Source organism: Mustela nivalis (assembly GCF_964662115.1).
Source record: "Mustela nivalis genome assembly, chromosome: 7".
Lineage (NCBI taxonomy): Eukaryota > Metazoa > Chordata > Mammalia > Carnivora > Mustelidae > Mustela > Mustela nivalis.
This window is the reverse complement of record NC_139026.1, coordinates 30,463,383-30,488,138: the sequence shown is the minus strand read 5'-3', so window position 1 is coordinate 30,488,138 and position 24,756 is coordinate 30,463,383. Positions and strand designations below refer to the sequence as shown.

Genomic DNA, 24,756 nt, shown 5'->3' with positions numbered 1-24,756 from the left:
GCAGGCTCTCCGCGGAGCAGACAGCCCGATGCGGGGCTCGATCCCAGGACCTTGGGATCATGACCTGAGCCGAAGGCAGAGGCTTTAACCCACTGAGCCACCCAGGCGCCCCTCGTAGTTAAATTTTCAAGAGAGTCTTCATTAATATGAACTACCCTCCCTTTTCCATTTTAGGTAACAGGTGTTGTAGGAAGAGCAGAACTTTTGTCCTCTATCTTTTTTCTAGCTGCATTCTTGTCATATACCAGATCAAAAGGACCAGATAATTCCATAGGTGAGTGTCTAACATTTAATTTTTTTCTCTATATCTATAAAACTTGATCAAGTAATGTTTATTTACTCTGTTTCTTATAAAATGTATGCCACATTTGGGTTTATCTTTATATATTGTACTACTTCAGCATGTATGGACATATGAACATGATATGCAACATTATCAGTATTAAAAATTTTTTGCATGTAGTTTATACTTCATTATGACTAACAGATTCTGTATGTTTTAACTTAAAAATGTTACCCTAGAATATAGGAGTTTTAGAGTCATTCTTAGTTCCATGTGCTGTTATCTATAAATGGTACAACTACTAATACTTAAGTTGTCCTTCTATAATAACACCTGTAAAGGCTGTGAATTGTATTGTTTAGGTAAAGTTGAAAGCTTATTGGAATATAACTTTTATTATGTGTTGATCATAGTTCAGCTACTTATTGAGTCCCTACCGTGTGGCCCACCCTGAAAAATGCTTTGTACAAATTAGGTTATTAATCCTGCATATTGCCAGCTATTAGCAGAAAACAAGCTCCAGGCAATAAAAATGACTTTTTACAAGTGTGGGAACAGTGGTCATGAAAGAGTTTACGTGATGGTAACCTATATTTGATTCGTCTTAAAATTTAACTCTGAGTTTTTTCCCTACATTTCTGGACAATTTTCTCACGATAGACCCAAAGTACTGATGATAAGGAGCCTAATTTTGTATTAATGTAAACTAAGGCTCAAGAAATAAGTGATTTAGCCAAACACTTATAGTGTCTTCTTAGATTTGCAATATGGGTACATTTCTGTCTCCATTTCCTAGAATGGTTCCTTATATACAGTAAGGGTTCATTATATATGTATTTAGCAAATGACCAAGTGAACAATTAAACAATTCTGATTAAAAAGATGATGACCCTGCTTTTGAACCTCTCTCTATCCTCTTAGCTTCCATAATACTTCATATTCCACATTATGTAATTTTACACTTGAGACAATAAACAGTTTTGTTATCATCTTTGTATTCACTGTTTTCTAATGTATATTGTCCTTTGCAGGTTTTTTTCAATTTGTAATTATTTGATTACTTTAAATTCTAGGCTATTAATGACCCATCCATAACCCCCTTCTTTTTTTTAAAGCATGATCTACTTGAGGGCCTTTGTTCCTTTCTGTTAGCTTGGGTTTCTGCCCAAATGTCATCTGTACACCACTCGTCTTCCCATTCCCTTCAGTTTCCTTTCACCTTCTATTTTTCTTCATAACACATATCATTTGACAAATACATCTTCACTTTTTTGACTGTTATCCCTCCCCACAAAATGTAGCAGTTAACTCGGAATAATGGTCTGAATATGTGATTGCTGGAGGTTTATATCTTTACACATGTAAAATCAGTTTAGAAGCTTATTTTTTGAAGTTGGAATGGATTTTAATTATTTAAATTGAATCTATACTTATACGTGTATCTATTTTTAAGTATTGTTAATGTATTTAGCTGGGAGACTTGTTTTGGACAAAATCATACATGGTAACTTTAACCACAGAGAGCTGTTTATAAAATCAAAGTTTTTGTTCACACAGTAATACAGCCACCAAAAGTTGAAGAACTAAAGTGACTGGTTTCAATAAAGCTCTTGCCTTTACTAGAGCTATTAGTTGCTAAGATTGAATCCAACATTGCATAAGGCAGCTGTTTGCTCTCTCTGTCCTGGAATGTAATTACAAACTAGTAAGAAGCTCTGAATTTAATGTCAGAAGAACCGGGTTAAAGTCATGATTTCTTTATTGTGCATGACTTTTTTTTAGACCTCCAAAATTATTTCCTCACCTTAAAAATGGGTATGATTATATCTGCCCTCATATCCCATTGGTATAATCTACTACTTTCGTAGTTTTGGTTTCGATCTAACTAGAATATAAGGGTTTTTTGTTTTTGTTTTTGAGGAAAGGAATACTATTATACAGAGTATCTCCAATAGTGTTTCAAAGTTTTTTGAGTTGTTTAACTTTCAATAATTTAATTGATAGAGTATTTTAAAGTTAAAAGCAATTTCAAAAATAAATGAATTTCTGTATTAAGCCGAATGAGAAAAGAAAATATACTAGATTCATAGATTGTTTTTTTATTTATACCTGGGATTAATTGAGTTTTTACTTTGATTAATGTTCTTAATAAATAAACCTAAGGTCACACAATCATACTATAATATATCCTTTAAACTGGAAAAGAATTAGAGATTATATTTTCCAGTAGCTAAATGATCTCAGAAAAGTTGCCCAAGGTCACAAAGCAAGCTAGTAGTAGATCCAGAATTACTCTCACAATTAATTCTTCTGTAATGAAATTACTGTTCTACTAGTAGATGTTTGCTTAAAGTTGATGAAGTAGGTTTTCTGTTTAAATAGAACTTATAAATATTCTATAGCAAATTTTTTAAAAGAATAGTAAATTCTTACCATGAACCTGTTTCAGTTTTTATACTTATTTTTTTTTTTTTTTTTTTTAGTAGATGTTAGTCTACTTTGCCCAGTAGTTTTCAGTTTCAGGTTTTTAATTAAACATACAGATGTCTGTGTAATAAAGTATTTGTCTTCATTACAAACTGATAGTTCATTAATTACTTCATTAGTCACAACACTCCAGCCTATGAGTTTCTCTTCTCCACAAAAAATTTTAGTACAAGTTATATGTCTTGATGTTTTGTTTTCAGTATGTAAAGGAAAAATCACTTAAAACATTTGAATACATTTTAAAATGTAAAGTACAGCTTAGTGGGAAATAACATGAATTTCAATATAGAATCACAAGTAAAGTTTATTATAATAGTTATCTAACTTAAAATATCTGTTTATGATGTTATAAAATTGTTTAGTGTAGTTCTATATTTTTCTGTTTTTAAATTGCAGTATGGACTCCAATTGCCTTGACAGTGGTTTTAGTTGCTGTTGCAACATTGTGTAAAGAGCAAGGAATAACAGTTGTGGGAATTTGCTGTGTGTATGAAGTATTTATTGCACAAGGGGTAAGGAGAAATATGGTTTTTTGTTGCTATCCTTTATCATACTTAAATTCTCTTGTAATAAACTTGTTTTCTAAATACATCATTATGTAAATTAATCTGTATACCAAAAAATTTGCAAGAGACCATGTTTTATCTTCAAATCCATTGAAAATTACTGAACATTTTATGACTCATTTAGTTTTTTAAGGACAACTCTTTGAATTTCAATAATGGAATCATGAGGCAATTTGGGAATGTGTACAGTAATATTGTACAATATAATTCAGTATTAGATAAGATTATTTGGCTCAGTTTTATTCATTACCAGTTTCACAAATTGCTCTATATTGATTTTATAATTATAGTCAATTTATAACTAATCTTGCATTTTGAAAATCCTGAATTGAAAACATTATAGTATATTGTTATTTAAAACTCTTTTTTCCTTTTGCAGTATACTTTGCCATTATTATGGACTACTGCTGGACAGTTTTTCCGTGGAAAGAGTAGTATTCCATTTTCTATGTTGCAGACACTAATAAAACTCATTGTTTTGATGTTCAGTACACTATTACTTGTTGTAATTAGAGTCCAGGTTATTCAGTCCCAACTTCCAGTATTCACCAGGTATGAAATTCAGTTTTTCTTTCTAATTTTTTCTTTCCTTTACTCTTAATGTTAAGATTAAAAGTGTTTCAGAAAGTCTTTGATTTATATTGAGGTTTTTTAATAGCTTCGTTGAAGTGTAGTATTTTTTTAAAAACCTGTATATATTTATAATGTACAAATTAGTAGCTTTTGACCTATGTGTATACTTGACCTATGTGTATTACCAGAATGAAAACAATGATTTTTACTTAATGGTACAGTGATTTTAACTTGATCAGTTAAGTGGCAAGTCTTTTATATTCTTAATGATTTTTATCCACTGTTCTAATAATTATTGAGAAGAGGATGTTAAAATCTGTGACTATAATTATGTCTATTTCTACTTGTAGTTTTATCAGTTTTTGTTTCATGTGAGTTAAAGCTCTGGTACTAAGTGCATAACATTTAGGCTTGTGTTTAAATGAGTTTCTTTATCTCTGATGATACTTTATCCCTGGTCTTTACTCAGAAATTCGCTTTATCTTCTTTTTCTTAGTGTTACGTTGTTTATCTTTTTTCATCCTTTACCTTTTTATCTATCAGTATATTTATATTATATTTATATTATATTTAAAGTTGACTTCTTGTAAGCTGCATAAAGCTGGATCTTCCTTTCTTGTAATATTTTTAAATAATATTTTTTTAAATGAGCTGTTTCAACTTTTTACATTCAATGTGATTTTCATTTTGTACCATTTTTCTTTGTGACTAAAGGACTTTCTTTAACATTTCTTGATTTGTAGGTCTGCTGGTGCTGAATTGTTTTAGCTTTTACATATAAAAATATCTTTATTTTACATCTGTTTTTGAAAAATAATTTGAATTCTGAGTATAGGATTCTGCATTGATTGTTATGCATTCAGCACTCTGGTAATGTTGCTCTACTATTTTCTAGCTTGCATCATTTTCACTGGGAATCTGTCATCTTTATTTTTATGCTTCTACGTGTAGTGTGTCTTTTACTCTGCCTGCTTGTATTATTTTCTCTTTGTCATTTTTTCTCTATTTTTTAAAAATTGAGGCACAATTGATATATAACACTATTAGTTTTAGGTATACAGTGTAGTGATTTGATACATGTATATTGAAAAATGATTATCATGATAAGTTAATATCCATCCATTACCACACATAATTACAAAAAAAATTTTTCTTGTGATTAGAACTTTTAAGATCTATTTTCTTTGGAATTTTCAAATACACAATACACTATCATTAACTATAGTCACCTGCTGCATATCACTACCCTAGGATATATTTATCTTATAACAAAATTTGGGTGAAGTTGGTTATATAATGCAAACTTCCAGTCACTCTTTTTTATCATTATGTGTCTTGTGTCTAGGTTAATTGAGCTTAGGATCTGTAGGTTTTACTTAATGGAAATTTTGGAAATTTTCTATTACTTCTTAAAATATATTCTCATTATTTTCTCCTTTTCTAGGATCCCAATTACATGTATATTAAGCCTTTTGAAATTGTCAGACTAATGCTCTTTTTATTCCCCTCCAAAAGCTATTTTCTTGTTTTTTTCATTTTGGATAGTCTCTTATGCAATGTATTCAAGTTCAGTGATCTTTTTTCTGCAATGTCTAATCTGCCTTTAATTTTTTTCTAGTTCTTTTTCACTTCAGATGTTGTCTTCATCTTTGGAATTCTCTTTAAGCCTTTTTATGTTTCCTGATCTCTCCATGCTCTAGGGCTTTAATTTCTTTGTCTACTAATTTTATTGTATGTGTCATTTCTTAGTCAATTTAGATTGAATAATTTTCCTCCTCATGGATTATGTTTCTATTTCTTCACATGCCATGCAGTTTTTTAATAGATGTCATATATATGCATTTTACTTTAATATATCACTATAAATATTTTAGAGCTTTGTTCTGGGATGCATTTATTTGAGAAATTTTATGTGTGTGTGTGTATGTTAGTCACCATATAGTACATCATTGGTTTTTGATGTACTGTGTTACATGATTCATTGTTTGCATATAACATCCAGTGCTCCATGCAATCTGTGCCCTCCTTAATACCCATCACCACGTTCACCCATCCCCCACCCCTCACCCCCTAAAACCCTCAGCTTGTTTCTTAGAGTCCACAGTCTGTCGTGGTTCATCTCCCCCTCCGATTTCTCCCTCCCTTTCATTTTCCTTCCCTTCTCCTAATGTCCTCCATGTTATTCCTCATGTTCCACAAGTAAGTGAAACCGTATAATAATTGACCTTCTCTACTTGACTTATTTCACTTAGCATAATCTCCTCCAGTCCCATCCATGTTGATGCAAAAGTTGGGTATTCATCCTTTCTGATGGCTGAGTAATATTCCATTGCGTAAAGAAGACCACATCTTCTTTATCCATTCATCTGCTGAAGGGCATCTCAGCTCTTTGCATAGTTTGGCTATTGTGGATATTGCTGCTATGAACATTGGGGTACATATGGCCCTTCTTTTCATTACATCTGTACCTTTGGGGTAAATACCCAGTAGTGCAATGGCTGGATCATAGGGTAGCTCTATTTTTAATTTTGTGAGGAACCTCCACACTATTTTCCAAAGTAGCTGCACCAACTTGCATTCCCACCAACATTGTAAGAGGGTTCCTCTTTCTCCACAACTTTTCCAACATTTGTTGTTTCTTGCCTTGCTGATTTTTGCCATTCTAACTGGTGTAAGTTGATATCTCAATGTGGTTTTGATTTGAATTTCCCTGATATCTTCTAGCCACATTTTTAATCTTTGATCTATAAGACCATAGCAGCATTTACAATAGGTCAAATTTTCTTCTGCTACTGACACAAGACACTTCTGACTACTCTATCTGATAGACTGTTATTTATGAGGATTTTCATTCTGGCTGCTGAGAAACTATTCCCGCCACTATATGGTATTTGAGAATTTTTATCTAATCCTTTTAAGAGGTACTTTCCTAACTGCATTATTTTTCCCAGGTCTGCTACAATAAATTACCAGAAATTGGGTAGCTTAAAGCAGCAGCAATTTATTCTCTGCCAGTGCTGGAAGTCCAAAATCGAGGTGTCAGGCACAGTTGGTTCTTTCTGAAGACTCTGAGGAAGAATCTATTCCATGCTTCTTTCCTAGTTTCTAGTGGTTGCTAGCAGTCGTTGGCATTCCTTCTTTCTTGTGCATTTCTCTGTATTCTCTCTTCGTATAAGAATAACTGTCATTAGATTTAGGGATCACCCTAATCCAGTATGACCTCATCCTGACTTACTTAATTACATTGGCAAAGGAATAGGTTTCCAAATAATGTTACAGTCTGAGGTGCTGGGTAGATATGAATGAGAGACATGGTTCAATCCACTACACTGACCTTGAGTATTTCCTCATATACATATGCTGAACAGTTCTCATCAGTACTAAAAACTGGAGAGAGATGCTCTACACTTAGAAGTTCTCTTTCTCAGTAGCTTTGTTCTCTCTGGTATTCTGCCAACTGACCCTAGTCCCCTGGGCCTCTAGGGCTCCCAGTTCAGTTTTGCAGTCTAAGGATACTACTAGGCTCCACTAGGTTCCCCCTTACTGTTCCACAGACTAAAAACTATGTCTAGGTATTGAACTTTCCAGATATGGTTTCCTTATTTGTTTTTCTTTAGGTATCATTGTCCTTTTTTCCCTGATGCTTAGTGTGTTAAGAAAAGTTTTATATATCTTGTCTGGTTCTTTGCTTGTATAAAGCTAGAAGCAAAAGTTATGCTGAATTTAACAATCTACATCTCTTTTTTTCCTGCTTTAAAATATAGCATTTTTCCATTTCACCTTACTCAGCTAAAATTTAAAATGAAATTCATACTAGTTCTTTATTCATTTACATTAAAGTATCATTGAATGCAAGAACTTTTTTTTTTTAACAACAAAAGGCCAAAATGTTGTTCATGTGTCATCCAGAAGAGTGCAATGCTGGCCCTGGTTAGAATAAAATTTTATTCAGATAATTCTCTTACCTTAAACATTTTCTTTGTGTCATTTAATATATAACTATTTTCAGTAATTTTGGTGCATTTTTTTCTTTAAAGAATACTTCCTAATTTCATGAATTTTTACTTCTGAGTCTAGCCATGCTAAACTGAACAACTCACTTAAGTAGTAAAATATGGGAAATAGATTGAATAGTAAATATACACTATAATTTGCATTTCCTTCTTTACCCTCAGTTTCAGTGTTACTGTTTTTGTTTTTCGTTTTAGAGAATTTCCATAGACTTTTTCATCTCCAGTTCTATAGTGTGAAAATGTAGTTTATAGATATGAATGTATTTGTTTTGTGTAAGTATGTGTGGATGGCTATATGGGTATGTTACATCTAAATATATATTTTCCAAATAGGGGCATTTAAAAAATGTTTGTATATACATTTTCTTCTATTACGTTACCCTGTGAATTGACTATAGTATTACTTGACTTGCTTTGACATGTGTTCTTTCTCTAAAGTACAGTTATTAAATTAGCTGTTCTAAATAAACCATGAGTTATAAAAATGAACTCTTGAGTAGTGGATTATAGGAAAAAAGCTTTGTATTCATTCTTTTGGTTATTTGAGAATTCAAGTCCTGACTCAAGTTTAATTATTTTTCATACATGTAGATGTTCTAATATGAAGGTTTTTTAGATATTATTTGTTCAAATAGTATTTGCTTTTTTCCAACCATTTGAATTTTTAAGAAGACCAAGTCAAATGTTAGGGGTTGATTTTTCATTAACTTACTCATTTTAAAATGAGGAATTATCTTTATATATTAACATAGCCAATAAAATTTTGAACATAGCCTAAAAAAATAAAAATCAGAAGCTATTTATTTGAAATATACTTTAAAAAGTGATTCAACTATGATTTGACTTAGTTTGCAGGAAACAGACTAATTTAATGAAATGAACATTATGTACAAATGTCATGTACATAATATGTCATGGCCTGCACAAATATAATTTCGGATATGTTTATATTAGTATGTGTTAGGAGAAAAAGTAGAACACAGATAAAATGTTACATAGGCCTGTACAGTACTATTATGTGCTGGAAAATGGGTTTTTGCCTTCCTAGAAGTCAGAGCAAAAGGAAAAAGCTCATAGGTGATGCACTTTTTTCTGCCCACAGCAAAAGAAAAACATAGTAATTCTTTCTAGGAAACATAATTTTTATTAGCGTTTAGTGCTGAAAGAAGCCATCTCATGCAGAAAAAAACATTGGTTAGTGTTCTCAGAAACACTCATACATCACATACAACAATCAATCCTTTAAAATTTTTCTTTTTACTTTTAATCAGAAGGTTATACTTCTGTAGAATATCATAATATTGTAGTGATTTTGTCTGAATTATTCTAATAATAAACTATAAATAGATAATCTAGGTCCCCTTTAAACAGCTCTTCATAATTTGTCTCAACTAGAAGTTTCTTAAAGGTTAGTTTGAACTCTAGTGAGGACTGACATATCAGTAAAAAACATTTTTCTTTTTAATGAAATTACATGTAAAATACTGCTTTTATTGTTCAGTGTTTTATTTAAATGTTATATATTTTGTGTTTACAAAGTGTTTTAGTCTAAATAACTTTTTTTTTTCATTCGTTATACAGGTTTGATAACCCAGCTGCCGTAAGCCCAACTCCTACAAGGCAGCTAACTTTTAACTATCTCCTTCCTTTGAATGCTTGGCTTCTATTAAATCCTTCAGAACTCTGCTGTGATTGGACCATGGGAACAATACCACTTATAGAGTCATTTCTAGATATTCGAAATCTTGCCACATTTACTTTCTTTTGCTTTTTGGGGGCTTTGGGAATATTCAGTCTTAGATACCCTGGTGATTCCTCCAAGACTGTTTTAATGGTAAGAAATTCCCTTAATTTTTCAGATGTAAAACAGTCAGTTGATTTGAAGACTGCCTTTTCAGAGCATCTTCTTAGAAACAGCATCTTTCTTGTTCAACATCAGCTTAATTATTAGCTTTTTTTTGGCTATCCTAAAATTATATATCAGAATTCCATATGTAGGCATAATTTGACATTCAGCATGTAAAGTAAAAACTGGTTATGAATTTTCTTGATTTGCTAGGAATTCTGAAACCGTGAAGCATGCCATTGGCATCATTTTCTTCTATTTCTTTACCCAAGTAGGTTGTATACTTTGAGGAAATAGATCATTGTTTTCTTGACACAGAGAAGAGTGTCATGCAAGATAGACAGCTAGAAATATTTAGTTTAGTTCTCATTAGCAAGGTTTTCATTACACCGCAAGTTATTTTTTACTATGTTCAGAGAACTCTGATTGTTTACACAGTGTTATTTTTCTGAGGTGCATTTCTTTGTAATTTTCTTACTCTTCTGTCACCTCTTGTAGTGTGTTTTGTGTTTTTTTTTTTTAAGATTTTATTTATTTATTTGAGAGAGAGACAGTGAGAGAGAACATGAGCGAGGAGGTCAGAGGGAGAAGCAGACTCCCCATGGAGCTGGGAGCCCGATGTGGGACTCGATCCCGGGACTCCAGGATCATGACCTGAGCTGAAGGCAGTCGTCCAACCAACTGAGCCACCCAGGCGCCCTAGTGTGTTTTTTTTTAAGATTTTATTTATTTATTTGACAGACAGAGATCACAAGTAGTCAGAAAGGCAGGCAGAGAGAGAGAGAGGAGGAAGCAGGCTCCCTGCGGAGCAGAGTCCGATGTAGGGCTCGATCCCAGGACCCTGAGATCATGACCTGAGCCGAAGGCAGAGGCTATAACCTACTGAGCCACCCAGGCACCCCCTTGTAGTGGTTTTGTTGTTTTCTTTAAATTACTGAATATAGTAATAATCTGTAACATTTTCTTGAGCATTTGCTATGTGCCAGAAAGTGTTTTTTAATACTATACAAATACATCATATCTGACTACAGCCACTAGGTTCATTTATTCATTCATTAAAAAGGTTTTCTTGTAGCCTATGTACCAGGCAGCCTTTTAGGCACTAAGGATATGATAAAAAGAAATGCAAGGCTCCAATTACCAGGGAACTGGCATTTTGGAAAAATTTGAAGCTGATCTCTGAGGTATAGAGAAGACTGAAAAAATACAGAGTTTGGGGGAAAGGTCATATTTACTATTAGTTTTTAATCTCTTGAGTTTGATCCTAGCAGTGATTTTGAATAGCACTTGATGCCTAGAGTTTTGGAGGAGAGTCCTAAGCGCCACATAAAAATTTGATATATGGTATAGAGATAGTAATTGAAACCAGGATGTGAATAAGAAGGTCTAAGGAGAGGTTATGTAGAGAGCAGCGTTTCTCAACTGGGGTTTTGTGACTTTTCTCAAAGATGGTAGCTAGCTATTACCATTCCAAATACATAGAATAGAAGATAATTCATACACATAATGAATGTCTAAGAGTATTTGGTCTTTATTCTCCCTCAGAAAATAGTTGAAGGGGCTAGCTAGATAGAGTGATAAGAGAAGAAACCTACAGCTCGGTCTTGAAAAAACTTCTACAAAGGTATAGGAGTTTATATACAGTAAAAGATAACTGTGTAGAGGAGAATGAACCTAAATAGGAGATAGACCAAATGGACAGAAAGGTAGGTGAGTATTTCAAGAAAGATGGAATGATTATCACTAACAGATACTCTGAGGCAGAAAAGTGAGATCAGTCATATTTAACCTATTTTAGGAATATTAGTTACTTAATGAAATTTATTTCTGTGGAGAGATTGAATTAGGAGATGTGGATATGAAGAACGGTAGTATAGATAACCTGTAGGGTTACCTTAACTTTGAATATTTCGAAGGAGGAGACAAGCTTGAATTTATTATCAGCTAAGTAAGAGAAGACTATGCCAGCTTAAAGCATAACAGACTGCTGATCTCATGTAGAGCTTGGAGGGAGCATGAAGATCTAGAATTAGTGAACCTTCAGAGGTAGGAGAATCACTTTCATTGGAGAACTCAGTTCGCTGACTTTTAGAAGGAAAGGAAATCACTAATAGGTTGACTTGCAATGTTGATTTGAAATGTCGATTGGTTAAGTGGGGTGAAAACCAGCTACTTATTACCTTGGCTGTAAAGTGTTTGCCTAAGAATGTGGAACCTTGTTTTATACCTAAGGGACATAATGAATGGGTAAGGCAATTTAAAAATGTGTTTGTTGTCAAAGGAGACGTTTAAGATTGAAGAGACAAGAGCGTATTTGAATATGGATAGGAACAATACAGTTGATTAGAAGGTGGTCAAGTAGATGAAAGCATGGTTAATTGTGAGATTTGCGAGGAGCAGGGGCACTGTAGAGCTCAGGTTTGGCCCGAGAAAGATGGAAACACACACTTCTTATGTCACAGAAAGGATGGAAATGACATCAGTGTGTGGATGTTGGTAGGTTTAGTAGCACAGAATTGAAAGAATTCTTGTTTTATGTCTTTAGTTTTCTCTAAGTTTGGAAGTATGGTCACCCACTGAAAGTGACATGAATCAAAAGCCTAAGAAAAGTAATCAAGATTCAAAATAAAGGAGAGAGGGAGTGATCCTATCAAAGACACCTAGAAGTTCTGAGTTTTAAGGATCAGTTTGAAGTTGATAATCATTAATTTATGATGATACTAATATATTTTGCTTTGGGATTGTCTCTAGTAGAGCTTTGCTGTTCAGGTAAATACAGACAAAGCAGCTGCATGGTAGAATACATCCAAAGCTGAGGTTCTACTAAAAGGAAGGAAAAGTAAGGAAGGGTGGATGAATGTAAAGTTTTGGCATATAAAATAATGATTTCTATAATATAAGCTGAATAAAAACAGGGAGGGTAGTACCAGTGAAATAAGCAGAGATTTGTATAAATTTTATTTTATGTATGTAAAAAGGAACAATTGTGATCTTAGGTATAACTTCTTTAAGATAGTCTTAAACATGATATATTATATAGTGATGTTCTGTGAAGATCTTTTAAAGGGATAAGTATATCAAAGGAGTACCTATGAAGTATCAGATGCCGTGTTAAGCACTTATTAAAATGTCCTGTGTATCCTGACAATATAACATCAGTAGTTATTAACCCCAATTTGTAGAGAAATACAAATTGGGAAGATGATTGATTAGTTTACTTTATATTACCTAGGAAGTAAGAAACAAAGCAGATTTGTTCCAGACTCTTGGACTACCACCTTTCCTTTTAAAAAGTTTTATATCACTGAAGAAGGAAATTATGGTAGACATAGTTAGCTAGGTTGGCATATATTAATAGAGAGTATATTCGAACTTTTAAATAAGTTAATCATTAGAGACATTCCTTTATCCAAGAACGAGTAGATTTTTTGTGAGGTTGCTTTTTGTGTATATAGCTTATGCATCAGTCCATGATACATCTTTGAATGAATTTAACACTTTTAATTATTTCAAATAAAATAGCTTTAGAGCAGCCATGAATTAATAAAAAATATGTTTGCCTGTTTGTTTTTAGAAAAGGACTACAGGGTGCCTGGGTAACTCATTCAGTTAAGCATCTGACTCTTGGTTTTGGCTCAGGTCATAATCTCATGGGTCATGAGATCAAGCCCCAAGTGGGGCTCTCTGTCTGTGGGAAGTCTGCTTGAAGATTCTTTCTCTCTGCCCCTACCCTAACTCCCTCTCTCTGAAATAAATACATCTTATATGTGGGAGTATCTCTGTTTCTCAGCTAGCTGGTTGTTTTTATCAAGCACTCTTGGGAATGGAAAATTAATTATGTATTCTTAATGTTTTACCTTTTTGATCAAAAAGAAAACATTAAAATTTCAGATATATGTATTAGTATGATACTTAGTAGTTCAGTAGTGCTTTTCTTTAGATTCTTTATTTCCTCATTACAAGTTTTTAATTTATCATACATGGTGAAAGTATTTTTTTCAATGTGTATACATCTTTTCATCCATATTTTACTAATAAAGTATAATAAAGAGGAAGCAATCTTTCAAACTGTTAAAAGACTCTCAAACTTCTGAAGCTGAAGGAATAACTTGCATAGTTATTCAATTAGGTACTATAAAACAAATCAGGGTAACAAAATACGGAAGCACGTGTCCAAAGAAACAGATGTCCTAATAACCAGCTTGGTTCCTTTCATAGGTTATTTGTGTGTTAGTTGTTGGAATACTACCTTTTTAATGGATTTATTGTCTGGGAACCATATGCTCTCTCATTTTCAAAATAACAAAATCTAAGCATTTTTATGATGTATTTCAATGTGTAGTGTTAGAATTTTAGAAATTTTTATAGAACAAAAGACTACTGTTTAAAGGGGCAGTTTCATTTTTATACTTATACTAAGCCTCTTAAATATATAGGACTCATCAGAGTATTATGCAAAGGAATGCTAGGGTACAGACACAGTAGTCTACTGTCTTGCCTAAAGGATATCTTCTATCATTTTTCAATTTCCAATATAATATGAATATTAACAATAATAAAAACATGAAAACTTGCATGAATGGCTTTTTTGTCAGCCATTACAGTTTTGTAAAACCTGTTAACATCTCTGTCAATGTATTTTTACCATACATACATAAGTTGGGTGTATAAAAATTATTAATGTCTTATTTTAGATTTATTTAAAAAAAATATTTATTTCATTGGATGAGCCCTAATTATAATCTCACCTTGATCTCACCTTGGTGACATACATCCTGATGTTTGTTGTTACTGACCCTAAGTTGCCTTCTTTATGTTTAAATTAGTATTGTTTATAGTATTATTAAAACTGGTACCAAGGGCACCTGGGTGGCTCAGTGGTTAAGCCGCTGCCTTCGGCTCAGGTCATGATCTCAGGGTCCTGGGATCGAGTCCCGCATTGGGCTCTCTGCTCAGCAGGGAGCCTGCTTCCTCCTCTCTCTCTCTCTCTGCCTGCCTCTCTGCCTACTTGTGATTTCTCTCTGTCAAATAAATAAATTAAAAAAAAATCTTTAAAAAAAAAACTGGTACCAATACATTATTCAAATTAAATAAAATATTTGGTTTTAACTTTTGAATGGCCATATTTTTTTTTTTGAACTTACTAAAATACCTTATTTTTCTTTGTAGGCCCTTTGTTTGATGGCGTTACCATTTATTCCTGCATCAAACCTTTTTTTCCCAGTTGGATTTGTTGTTGCTGAGAGAGTATTGTATGTTCCTAGCATGGGGTTCTGTATTTTGGTAGCCCATGGATGGCAGAAAATATCAAATAAAAGGTGAATTAAAATGTTAGTTCATTTAATGCTTACTTACTGTAGAATTAAGTGTGATACATTTAAGTATTTAAAATGTTTAGTTCATTTATATAAGTCCTACTTTTATGTTTTTATTTTTCATCTTGATAGTCTCCTCATTTTTCTGTAATTCAGGTTAGGAAAGCTCCATAGCACCCACCTCATCCTATGTTCTTATTAACATAATTTTATTGTACAGCCTGTGACATAACAAACTTTGAGTCAGACCCAAGCGAAAACAAGGATATTATTGAGAATAGAGTTATAAATAACCATTGCCACCTCGATGTGCGATGACATAGTCTTCTTACCTAAGTGAGTTATGTTGAGTTTATTTATATATAAATGCATATAGTAAACAGTCTATAATTTCTTGATATCATCACTATCTGCATCATAACCATCATGTCCTAGTTGCCTTAACAGTTAAGGAACAGAAGAGTCACACTGTATGCAAGAAATGTTTGCTTTCTCACTTTCCAGTCATCCTTCAACCCTCAGCATTCTTACTTGTCTCTACCTCATTGCCTCTAGTAGCTAACTCCAGTCAGTGCTTGTATTTAAAATTTATTTCCCTGGTGTCTGTAGAAAGTCTTTCTCCTAATTCTCTTTCATGTCATCTCATTGCTGCTCAGTCCCTTCTCAGAGTCTTCTTGCTGTAGTTGCTCTTTAAATATTTTTTATTTGCCACAATTTTACTCACAGTCATTTTTCTCACACTGCATATTCTCCCTGGGTGATGTCATCCATGTCTACAATTTTCACTAATATCTAGCAGGCCCTTTCTCTTAACTTCTACCCATATATCCAATTTTAATCAATACCAGTTTTGGAATGCTTACCATGTGCCAAGAGCCATGATAGACCCTTTAGATTTGTTTTCTCATTTAATCTAACATTCCTTAACTCTCTTGTGCACATTTGAAAATTAAAGCTTGTATAGATTACTTGAATCAGGTTACCTCAAGATCACATAGCTGGTAAACAGTAGGATTTTTCTTCAGATTTATATCTGACTACTTCCAACGTCCATGTTTGTTCATCCTCTCTCTCCCTCTCTCTCTCTGTCTCTCCATGGTCCATGTTCTTTCTGATCCATGCAGTCTTATCCTAAGTGGATCTCTCAAAATGAAAGAAGTTGAACTGTGTTATTAAGACAGAAACATACTTAGAGAAAATTAGTACCAAATGAGACTATAGGGATAATTGAAGTATAACACTTTTATAGATGAGGAATTAAGTCCCATATAATTAGCCTAAAGCTGTATAAGTAATTTGTATCTATTTCATAAAGAGTTAGTTTTACTATGACTCGTAATAAATAATTCTAGCTTTAAAATATGAAATTATTCAAAGAATGTCATGATAATCTGTGGTATAGATGCAATTTGTATAAGCCAATTAAAAAAAAATATATAGCCAGTGAAGATTGACCCTTGATAAACACAAGAATATTCAAATTGTAAGTAAAGGCCCCAAAAAGGAAAAATTGCAGTTAAAAACTGGTGTGTCTGCTTTTTGCCATTATATGTAAACAGAGTTTTTGAAATACGAATATAATTAAAGACTCAAGTAGAAGGTAGTATGCATATTTAATTTTTTTGGTGTTACCTTTGAAGTTAGATGATTGCCAGAATGATCCTCATTCCTTAGAATAAACTCAAAGATGATATTTGGGGATATTTAACATTACTTCTTACCTCTATTCTAAAAGATAAAATGCTTCTGGTGATGTAGACAATGGTTTCTTTGTTTTGCTTTTTTCTCTTAAACAGTGTATTAAAAAAGTTATCCTGGATTTGTCTGTCTATGGTGATATTCACTCATGCCTTAAAAACACTCCACAGAAATTGGGATTGGGAGTCTGAATATACATTGTTTATGTCAGCCTTGAAGGTAAAGTATTATCCAGAATGACAGGAAAATATGTCATTAATGATTTCTTATAGTCATGTCTAGGATGTTTTTATATTTAATTAGACATGTTACTGTCAATTTTAAGTACTACTCCAAAAGATCAGTAAAAATAATTTGTTCTTTATATAATATATACCATAACCAGTGCTTTGAATCATATTTAGTTGATATGTCTGTGGCATATATGAATAATTCCCTAAATGCTATACTGTTGTTAGAAGTTCAAATGATAATAAAATGATTAAATAAGAATACTATATATAGGGACACCTGGGTGGCTCAGTGAGTTAAAGCCTCTGCTTTCGGCTCAGGTCATGATCCCAGGGTCCTGGGATTGAGCCCTGCATCAGGCTCTCTGCTCAGCAGTGAGCATGCTTCCCTTCCTCTCTCTGCCTGCCTCTCTGCCTACCTGAGATCTCTGTCTGTCAAATAAATAAATAAAATCTTAAAAAAAAAAAAGAACACTATATATAGTTCATAGTTCTGAAGGTGAGCCTTTTTTTTAACCTTTTAATGTTTTAAAAATTAGAATAAATCTCACAGTGAGAGGCATCTTACAATTAATTAGTGGCTTTTTGTTTTATTAATAGTGAGTCTTAGAATTAATGGCATCCTAGATTCATTGAAGTAAAATACGTAACTAAAAATGGCACCTTGCTATGTGGAAAATAACTAAGGTTACAATACTATAGAAAAGATAGAAACTGGCAGAAAGTAGTGATAAAACATTTCTATAGAATGGACAACATACCAGGAATAAGGTCTTTTTAAAAAAATCATAAAATACTGGTTTCTGTAAGCTACAAGCAATGGGTTTTTTTCAGGTGCTTCTCTTCAAAACTATAAATTCTTAACTTTCTTTGGCTGTTTCTGTACTCCCCATTGCTTGGCTTTCCTGGAATATTGCCTCATTCCAATAGTCTGTGTGACTTCTTGATTTGGCGGCAACTTAAGGTCATGTGACTATCCTTTTGTCTCACTCAGTAACTGCACTCTCTCCTCTAGCTTAGAAGTCTGTTAACGAAAGAGACCTCATTACTATTCTTCTTAAGCTACACTCATAGAATACCAGTGGAGACCTATAATTTTCAAGAGTTTTGTTTATCGTTATTCTTAGAACAATCTAAGAACCACAGCGCCACTCACTGAGGCTAGTTCCTCGGCCAGATACCATCCTCTCCCTACAGGAACATCATGCCCATCTGTGAATTAATAAAGCACAGATAAATTTACAACTTTAATCCCAGGTTTCCCATTACCATAATGGACTACGTAAATAACTTTATAACAAGCCTAAAAATAAGTAATCAGTGCAAGTTAAATATATTCTCATGTTCAAATACCTTCTCTCCCAAAAGAATACAGATAGTAGAGCTTAAGTTTTCAAACAACGTAATGCATTTTTTTCTTTTTTTAGTTAAGTTCTGTGCCCAGTGTGGGGCTTGAACTCATGACACCAAGATCAAGTTGCATACTCTACTGACTAAGCCAGCCAAGCACCCTGTGATACTTTGATCAAATAAAACTTTTAGCAAAATTCTAATACATCAAATAGATGAAATCAGACTGCTGTGGTTTTAATTTATGTTAAAAGGAGGAGAGTAAATTTGGGGAAATACTTCACTTGGCTCCTTTCTCATCTCCAGGGACACCTCCTTGGAACACTCCATTCCTAACAATATACTAAACAAATATCTTTGTTAATTGGAGGTATACATACAAATTTTTCTTTTCTAAAAGAAAAACCTGAATTATTTTTTCAAGTTTTATTGAGGTTAATTGACATATAATGTTGTATTAGTTTAAGATGTACAACATAATATCTGTATATATTATAAAATAATTATAATAAGTTAACTTCTGTCACCTTACATAGGTACAATATTTTTCTTTTGATGAGAATTTCCAAGATCTACTATCTTAGCAACTTTCAAATATACATTACAGTATTGTTAACTATCGTAACCATGCTCTACATTGTATTCACAGAACTTATTTGTCTTATAACTGAAAGTTGGTGTCTTTGAGCACCTCACCCATTCATGGATACCTCTGTGGAACACTCCATTCCTAATGGTATTCCTAATGGTAACACTCCATACCTAATGGTATTCCTAATGGTAATAAATATCTGTGTTAATTGGAGTTGTATTTTTTAATTGTAATTTATTTCTATCTATGCTTATGTATTGAAGGTAAATAAAAATAATGCCAAATTATGGAATAATGTGGGTCATGCTCTGGAAAACGAAAAGAACTTTGAACGAGCTTTGAAATATTTCTTACAGGCTACCCATGTTCAGCCAGGTAAGCATTATTAATTAATAAAACAATTTGAATAGATTGATTCAAAACTTGATTATATTTGGGGATAATAAGGTAGAGTTTTGTTTTCAGTCTTCATTCCAGGTGATACAAATACTATAGTGTTTGATGCTGGCTTATTTTGAATTAGATTATATATTAGATCTACTTAGACATTTAGGATTTTTTTCTTTACTATAAGAGTTGGTGGTACTGATGAGCAATTTTGGTGGAATGTTAGATGCAAAAGCCTGATAGGAATGTGTTTAGGAGAGAAGGGGAAGAATAATTGGAGACAGCTGGTATTGAAAACTCTTAAAGAGTATCAATAGGAAATGGTGGTATTGCTGGGAATGGAGTCAAGAAAAGGTTAAGTAGGATGATAGGAGTTTTAAGGTGGGAGAAACAAAGCATATGTACAGCTAATCCACTGAGGCTGGGAAAAGTAATAATTCAAAAAGGAGGGAACAAATTATGGATCGGTTGTCCTTAAATAAATGAGAAGAAATAAATAGAATTTTGTGCACAGGATAAGGACTTCATTTAGTCATAGAATTGCTAATATACTATAAGGAAGGCAAAGAACATAGATAATGGATATAGGCAGTCGAATAGATCATCTGGAGGAAGTTTCTGGAAATTGTCTTTTGTTTGCTTCTATTTTCTCATTGAAATAGAAAGCAGAGTCATCAGAGTCAGGAAGGGTTGAATCTCTAGAGATCTAAGAATAAGAGTGGGTTGAAGTAGCTGTCTAGGACAGTGCTTCACAAACTGAAATGTGCCCTAGAATCACATGGAGATGTTATAGTGGATGTTCTGATGGATAGAGGTTTAGAATAGAACCTGAAGTTCTGCACTTCTAATAAGTTCCCAGGTAATGTTTAGCCCATGGATCACACTTTAGAGACAAGATATAGGAAAATGTGTAATTGCCAAGCAGTTCTAACTGCTTGAGGTTAGAATACTTTATTTAAAATTATACTAGTTGATGTAAGTATATGCTTTTCACTTGCTACTTTACAGCTGAAATGGCACAGGCGTGGAGAACTCTGTTAAATAGAATTAGGGCATTTTAAAATGTGCTATTACTAAACAAGAAACAGATAATGATTATAATAGATGAAGAATCTAAGTTAAGCAGGGAGGTGAGGCAGGGTGATAGGATCAATGATTTATAGGTGTGAAGAATTGTTGGTGTCTGAGTAGGATCTAGCTACAGCATCAGTATTTTTCAAGAGGAATACTATTGGTATTTTGAGTGTACAAAACTGTATTTCAGGATATAAACCAACATGGCCCTCATCTGCCAAATGCCATCATTACTGTCCATTTATAATGAAAACCAAAAGGTACTTCCCTCAACACATATACACCCCAACACCCCGGTCACATTTGTAAATATCCTCAGAGAATCGGGGAGTGGCAAGCAATACCCACTCTTTGTTAGATATGACTGTGGTCATTGTACTAACTAGTTAAAGGAAGATGGAGGTGAAAATCTTGGAAGAAAGGATATCAAAGCCCAAGTATTAGAAAATTTGTATTTGTAGATTTTGAAATCACTAAGAATTATGAGAACCATAAGCAACCAGGAGATTTGACTCAGAGAATAGTGACTGCAACAAAGAAGGATGGTCAATTATAATAGAGTTTAATGACCTGAAATTCAGAGACAAGTGATTTTAAGAAGGAGCAAGAGTTGTCTGGAAGTGTTAAAGATCACCAAAGACACCTACTCTTCCTCCAGACCCAGTGTTGCAAAGAATAAGAAAAAGAACACAGTCGCTACTTGGACAAGCTACATGTAAAAAACCACATCCCTGAGTTAAAGCCAAATTTCATTTAGAGAAAGATGAAGAGAAAGCTGTAGAAATAAAACAGATGGTCTAGCTTTTCAATTTTATCTTCCCTAACTCTTTCTATAGTTTTTCTTGAGTACATATCCCTGGTTTCCTCGCCTCTTTGCCTTTGTTTATATTATTCCTTGAGCCTAGAATTCCTCCCTTCTCCCTTGCCATTGACCTTCTATCATATCCTATCCATCTTTTACAACCCATCTTGCATGGCTTCTCTTCTCTCTCTTTTTTTTTTTTTATTGTGTTATATTAGTCACCGTAAAATACATCATTAGTTTTTGATGCAGTGTTTCAAGATTCATTGTTTATGTACAACACCCAGTTCTCCATGCAATATGTGCCCTCTTTAATACCAACCACCAGGTTCACCCATTCCCCCAACCCCTCTGCCCTCTAAAATCCTCAGTTTGTTTCTTGGAGTCCACAGTCTCTCATGGTTCATCTTCCCCTCCGATTTCCCCAATTCACTTTTCCTTTCCTTCTGATGTCCTCCATGTTATTCCTTATGTTCCACAAGTAAATGAAACCATATAATAATTGACCTTCTCTGCCTGACTTATTTCACTCAGCATAATCTTCTCCAATCCCATCCATGTTGATACAAAAGTTGGGTATTCATCCTTTCTGATTGCTGAGTAATATTCCATTGTGTTTATGGACCACATCTTCTTTATCCATTCGTCTGTTGAAGGGCATCTCAGCTCTTTGCACAGTTTGGCTATTGTGAACATTGTTGCTATGAACAATGGGGTACAGATGGCCCTTCTTTTTATTACATCTGCATCTCTGGGTTAAATACCCAGTAGTGCAATTGCAGGATCATAAGGAAGCTCTATTTTTGATTTCTTAAGGAACCTCCACACTGTTTTCCAAAGTGGGTGCACCAACTTGCATTCCCTCCAACAGTTTAAGAGGGTTCCTCTTTCTTCACATCCTCTTCAACACTTGTTGTTTCCTGCCTTGTTCATCTTTGCCATTCTAACTGGTGGAAGGTGGTATCTCAACTAGTTTTGATTTGAATTTCCCTGATGGCTAATGATGATGAACATTTTTCATGTGTCTGTTAGCCATTTGTATGTCTTCATTGGAGAAGTGTCTGTTCATGTCTTTTGCCCATTCTTTGACATGATTATCTGTTTCTTAGGTGTTACATTTGAGGAGTTCTTTATAGATCTTGGATATTAGCCCTTTGTCTGTAGTGTCATTTGCAAATCTCTTCTCCTATTCCTTGGGTTACCTCTTTGTTTGGTTGACTGTTTCCTTTGCTGTGCAGAAGCTTTTGATCTTGATGAAGTCCCAAAAGTTCATCTTCACTTTTGTTTCCTTTGCCTTTGGAGACATGTCTTGAAAGAAGTTGCTGTGGTCAATGTCGAAGAGGTTACTGCCTCTGTTCTCCCCTAGGATTTTGATGGATTCCTGCATCACATTGAGGTCTTTCATCCATTTTGAGTTTATCTTTGTGTGTGGTGTAAGAGAATGGTCAAGTTCCATTCTTCTATACATAGTTGTCCAATTTTCCCAGCACTGTTTATTGAAGAGACTGTCTTTTTTCCACTGGATATTTTTTCCTGCTTTGTCAAAGATTATTTGACTATAGAGTTAAGGGCCCATATCTGGGCTCTCTACTGTGTTCCATTGGTCTGTGTGTCTGTTTTGATGCCAGTACCATGATGTCTTAGTGATCACAGCTTTGCAGTAAAGCTTGAAACCAGGCAATGTGATGTCCCCAGCTTTGTTTTTCTTTTTTAACATTTCCTTAGCAATTCGGGGTCTTTTCTGGTTCCATACAAATTTTCAAATTGTTTTAGCACTTCATAAAATGTCGCTGGTATTTTAATCAGGATGGCATTGAAAGTATAGATTGATCTGGGCAGCATAGACGTTTTAACAATGTTTATTCTTCCGATCCATGAGCATGGAATGCTTTTCAGTCTTTCTGTGTCTTTCATGAGTGTTCTGTAGTTCCTTAAGTACAGATCTTTACTTCTTTGGTTAGGTTTATTCCAACGTATCTTACAGTTTTTGGTGCTATTGTAAATGGAATCGATTCTCTAATTGCCCTTTCTACAGTTTCATTGTTAGTGTATGAGAAAGCAAGGATTTCTGTGCATTAATTTTGTATCCTGCCACATTATTGAATTGCTGTATGAGTTCTAGTAGTTTGGGGGTAGAGTCTTTTGGATTTTCCATAATAAAGTATCCTATCATCTGCAAAGAGAGAGAGTTTGACTTCTTCTTTGCCATTTTGAATACATTTTATTTCTTTTTGTTGTCTGATTGCTGTTGCTAGGACTTCTAGTACTGCTATGTTGAACAACAGTGGGAAGAGTGGGCATCCTTGTCATGTTCCTGATCTCAGTGGGAAGGCTCTCAGCTTTTCTCCATTGAGAATGATATTCGCTGTGGGTTTTTCATAGATGGATTTTATGAAGTTGAGGCATGTTCCCTCTATTCCTATACTTCGAAGCGTTTTAATCAGGAAAGGATGCTGTATTTTGTCAAATGCTTTTTCTTTATCAACTGAGATGACCATGTGGTTCTTCTCTCTTCTCTTACTGATTTATCACATCAATTGATTTGTGAATGTTCAATCACCCTTGCATCCCATGGATAAATCCCACCTGGTCATGGTGGATAATCTTTTTCATGTACTGTTGGATCCTATTAGCTAAGATCTTGTTGAGAATCTTGGCACCCATATTCATCAGGGATATTGGTCTGAAAGTCTCCTTTCTGATGGGGTCTTTGCCTGGTTTGGGGATCAAGGTATAAAGCTGGCTTCATAGAAAGAGTCTGGAATTTTTCCTTCTGTTTCTTTTTCTTTTTCTTTTTTTAAACAGCTTCAGGAAAATAAAGATTATTTCTTTTTCGAATGTTTGATAGAATTCAGGGAATCTGTCAGGTCCTGGGCTCTTGTTTTTTGGGGGAAGTTTTTGATCACTGCTTCAGTCTCATTACTAGGTATTGGTCTATTCAGGTTATCAATTTCCTCCTGATTCAGTTTTGGAAGTTTATAGGTTTCCAGGAATGCATCCATTTCTTCTAGGTTGTTTAACTTATTGGCATGTAGCTGTTGATAATAATTTCTGATAATCGTTTCTATTTCCTTAGTGTTAGTTATGATCTCTCCACTTTCACCATAATTTTATTAATTTGGGTCCTCTCTGTTTTCTTTTAGGTTAGTTTGGCCAATGGTTTATCGGTCTTATTGATTCTTTCAAAGAACCAGCTTCTAGTTTCATTGATGTGTTCTACCATATCTCTAGTTTCTATCTCATTGATCTCTGCTTTAATCTTGATTATATCCCTTCTTGTGCTTGGGGTTGGCTTAATTTGTTGTTGATTTTTCAGTTCTTTAAGGTGTAAAGAGAGCTGGTGTATTTTGGATTTTTCAGTTTCTTTTTAGTAAGGCTTAAATTGATACGTATTTCCCCCTTAGGACTGCCTTTGCCATATCCCATAGGTTTTGGACTGATGTGTCTTCATTCTCATTGGTTTCCATGAATTGTTTAAGTTCTTTTTAATTTCCTGGTTGATCAGAACATTTTTTGGCAGGATGGTCTTTAGCTTCCAAG

At 33.8% G+C, this 24,756-nt stretch overlaps 1 protein-coding gene across 1 annotated transcript in view; it reads left to right on the top strand.

The window, feature by feature from the left end:
- TMTC3 (transmembrane O-mannosyltransferase targeting cadherins 3) overlaps nucleotides 1–24,756 on the top strand; it is a 61,159-nt gene that overhangs the window by 18,546 nt on the left and 17,857 nt on the right. The window contains exons 4-10 of the mRNA XM_082738862.1: nucleotides 175–274; nucleotides 3,167–3,282; nucleotides 3,716–3,888; nucleotides 9,504–9,756; nucleotides 14,938–15,086; nucleotides 16,880–17,000; nucleotides 19,217–19,328. Coding sequence (XP_082594988.1) covers nucleotides 175–274; nucleotides 3,167–3,282; nucleotides 3,716–3,888; nucleotides 9,504–9,756; nucleotides 14,938–15,086; nucleotides 16,880–17,000; nucleotides 19,217–19,328 — 1,024 coding nt within the window. The remainder of the gene's footprint in view (nucleotides 1–174; nucleotides 275–3,166; nucleotides 3,283–3,715; nucleotides 3,889–9,503; nucleotides 9,757–14,937; nucleotides 15,087–16,879; nucleotides 17,001–19,216; nucleotides 19,329–24,756) is intronic.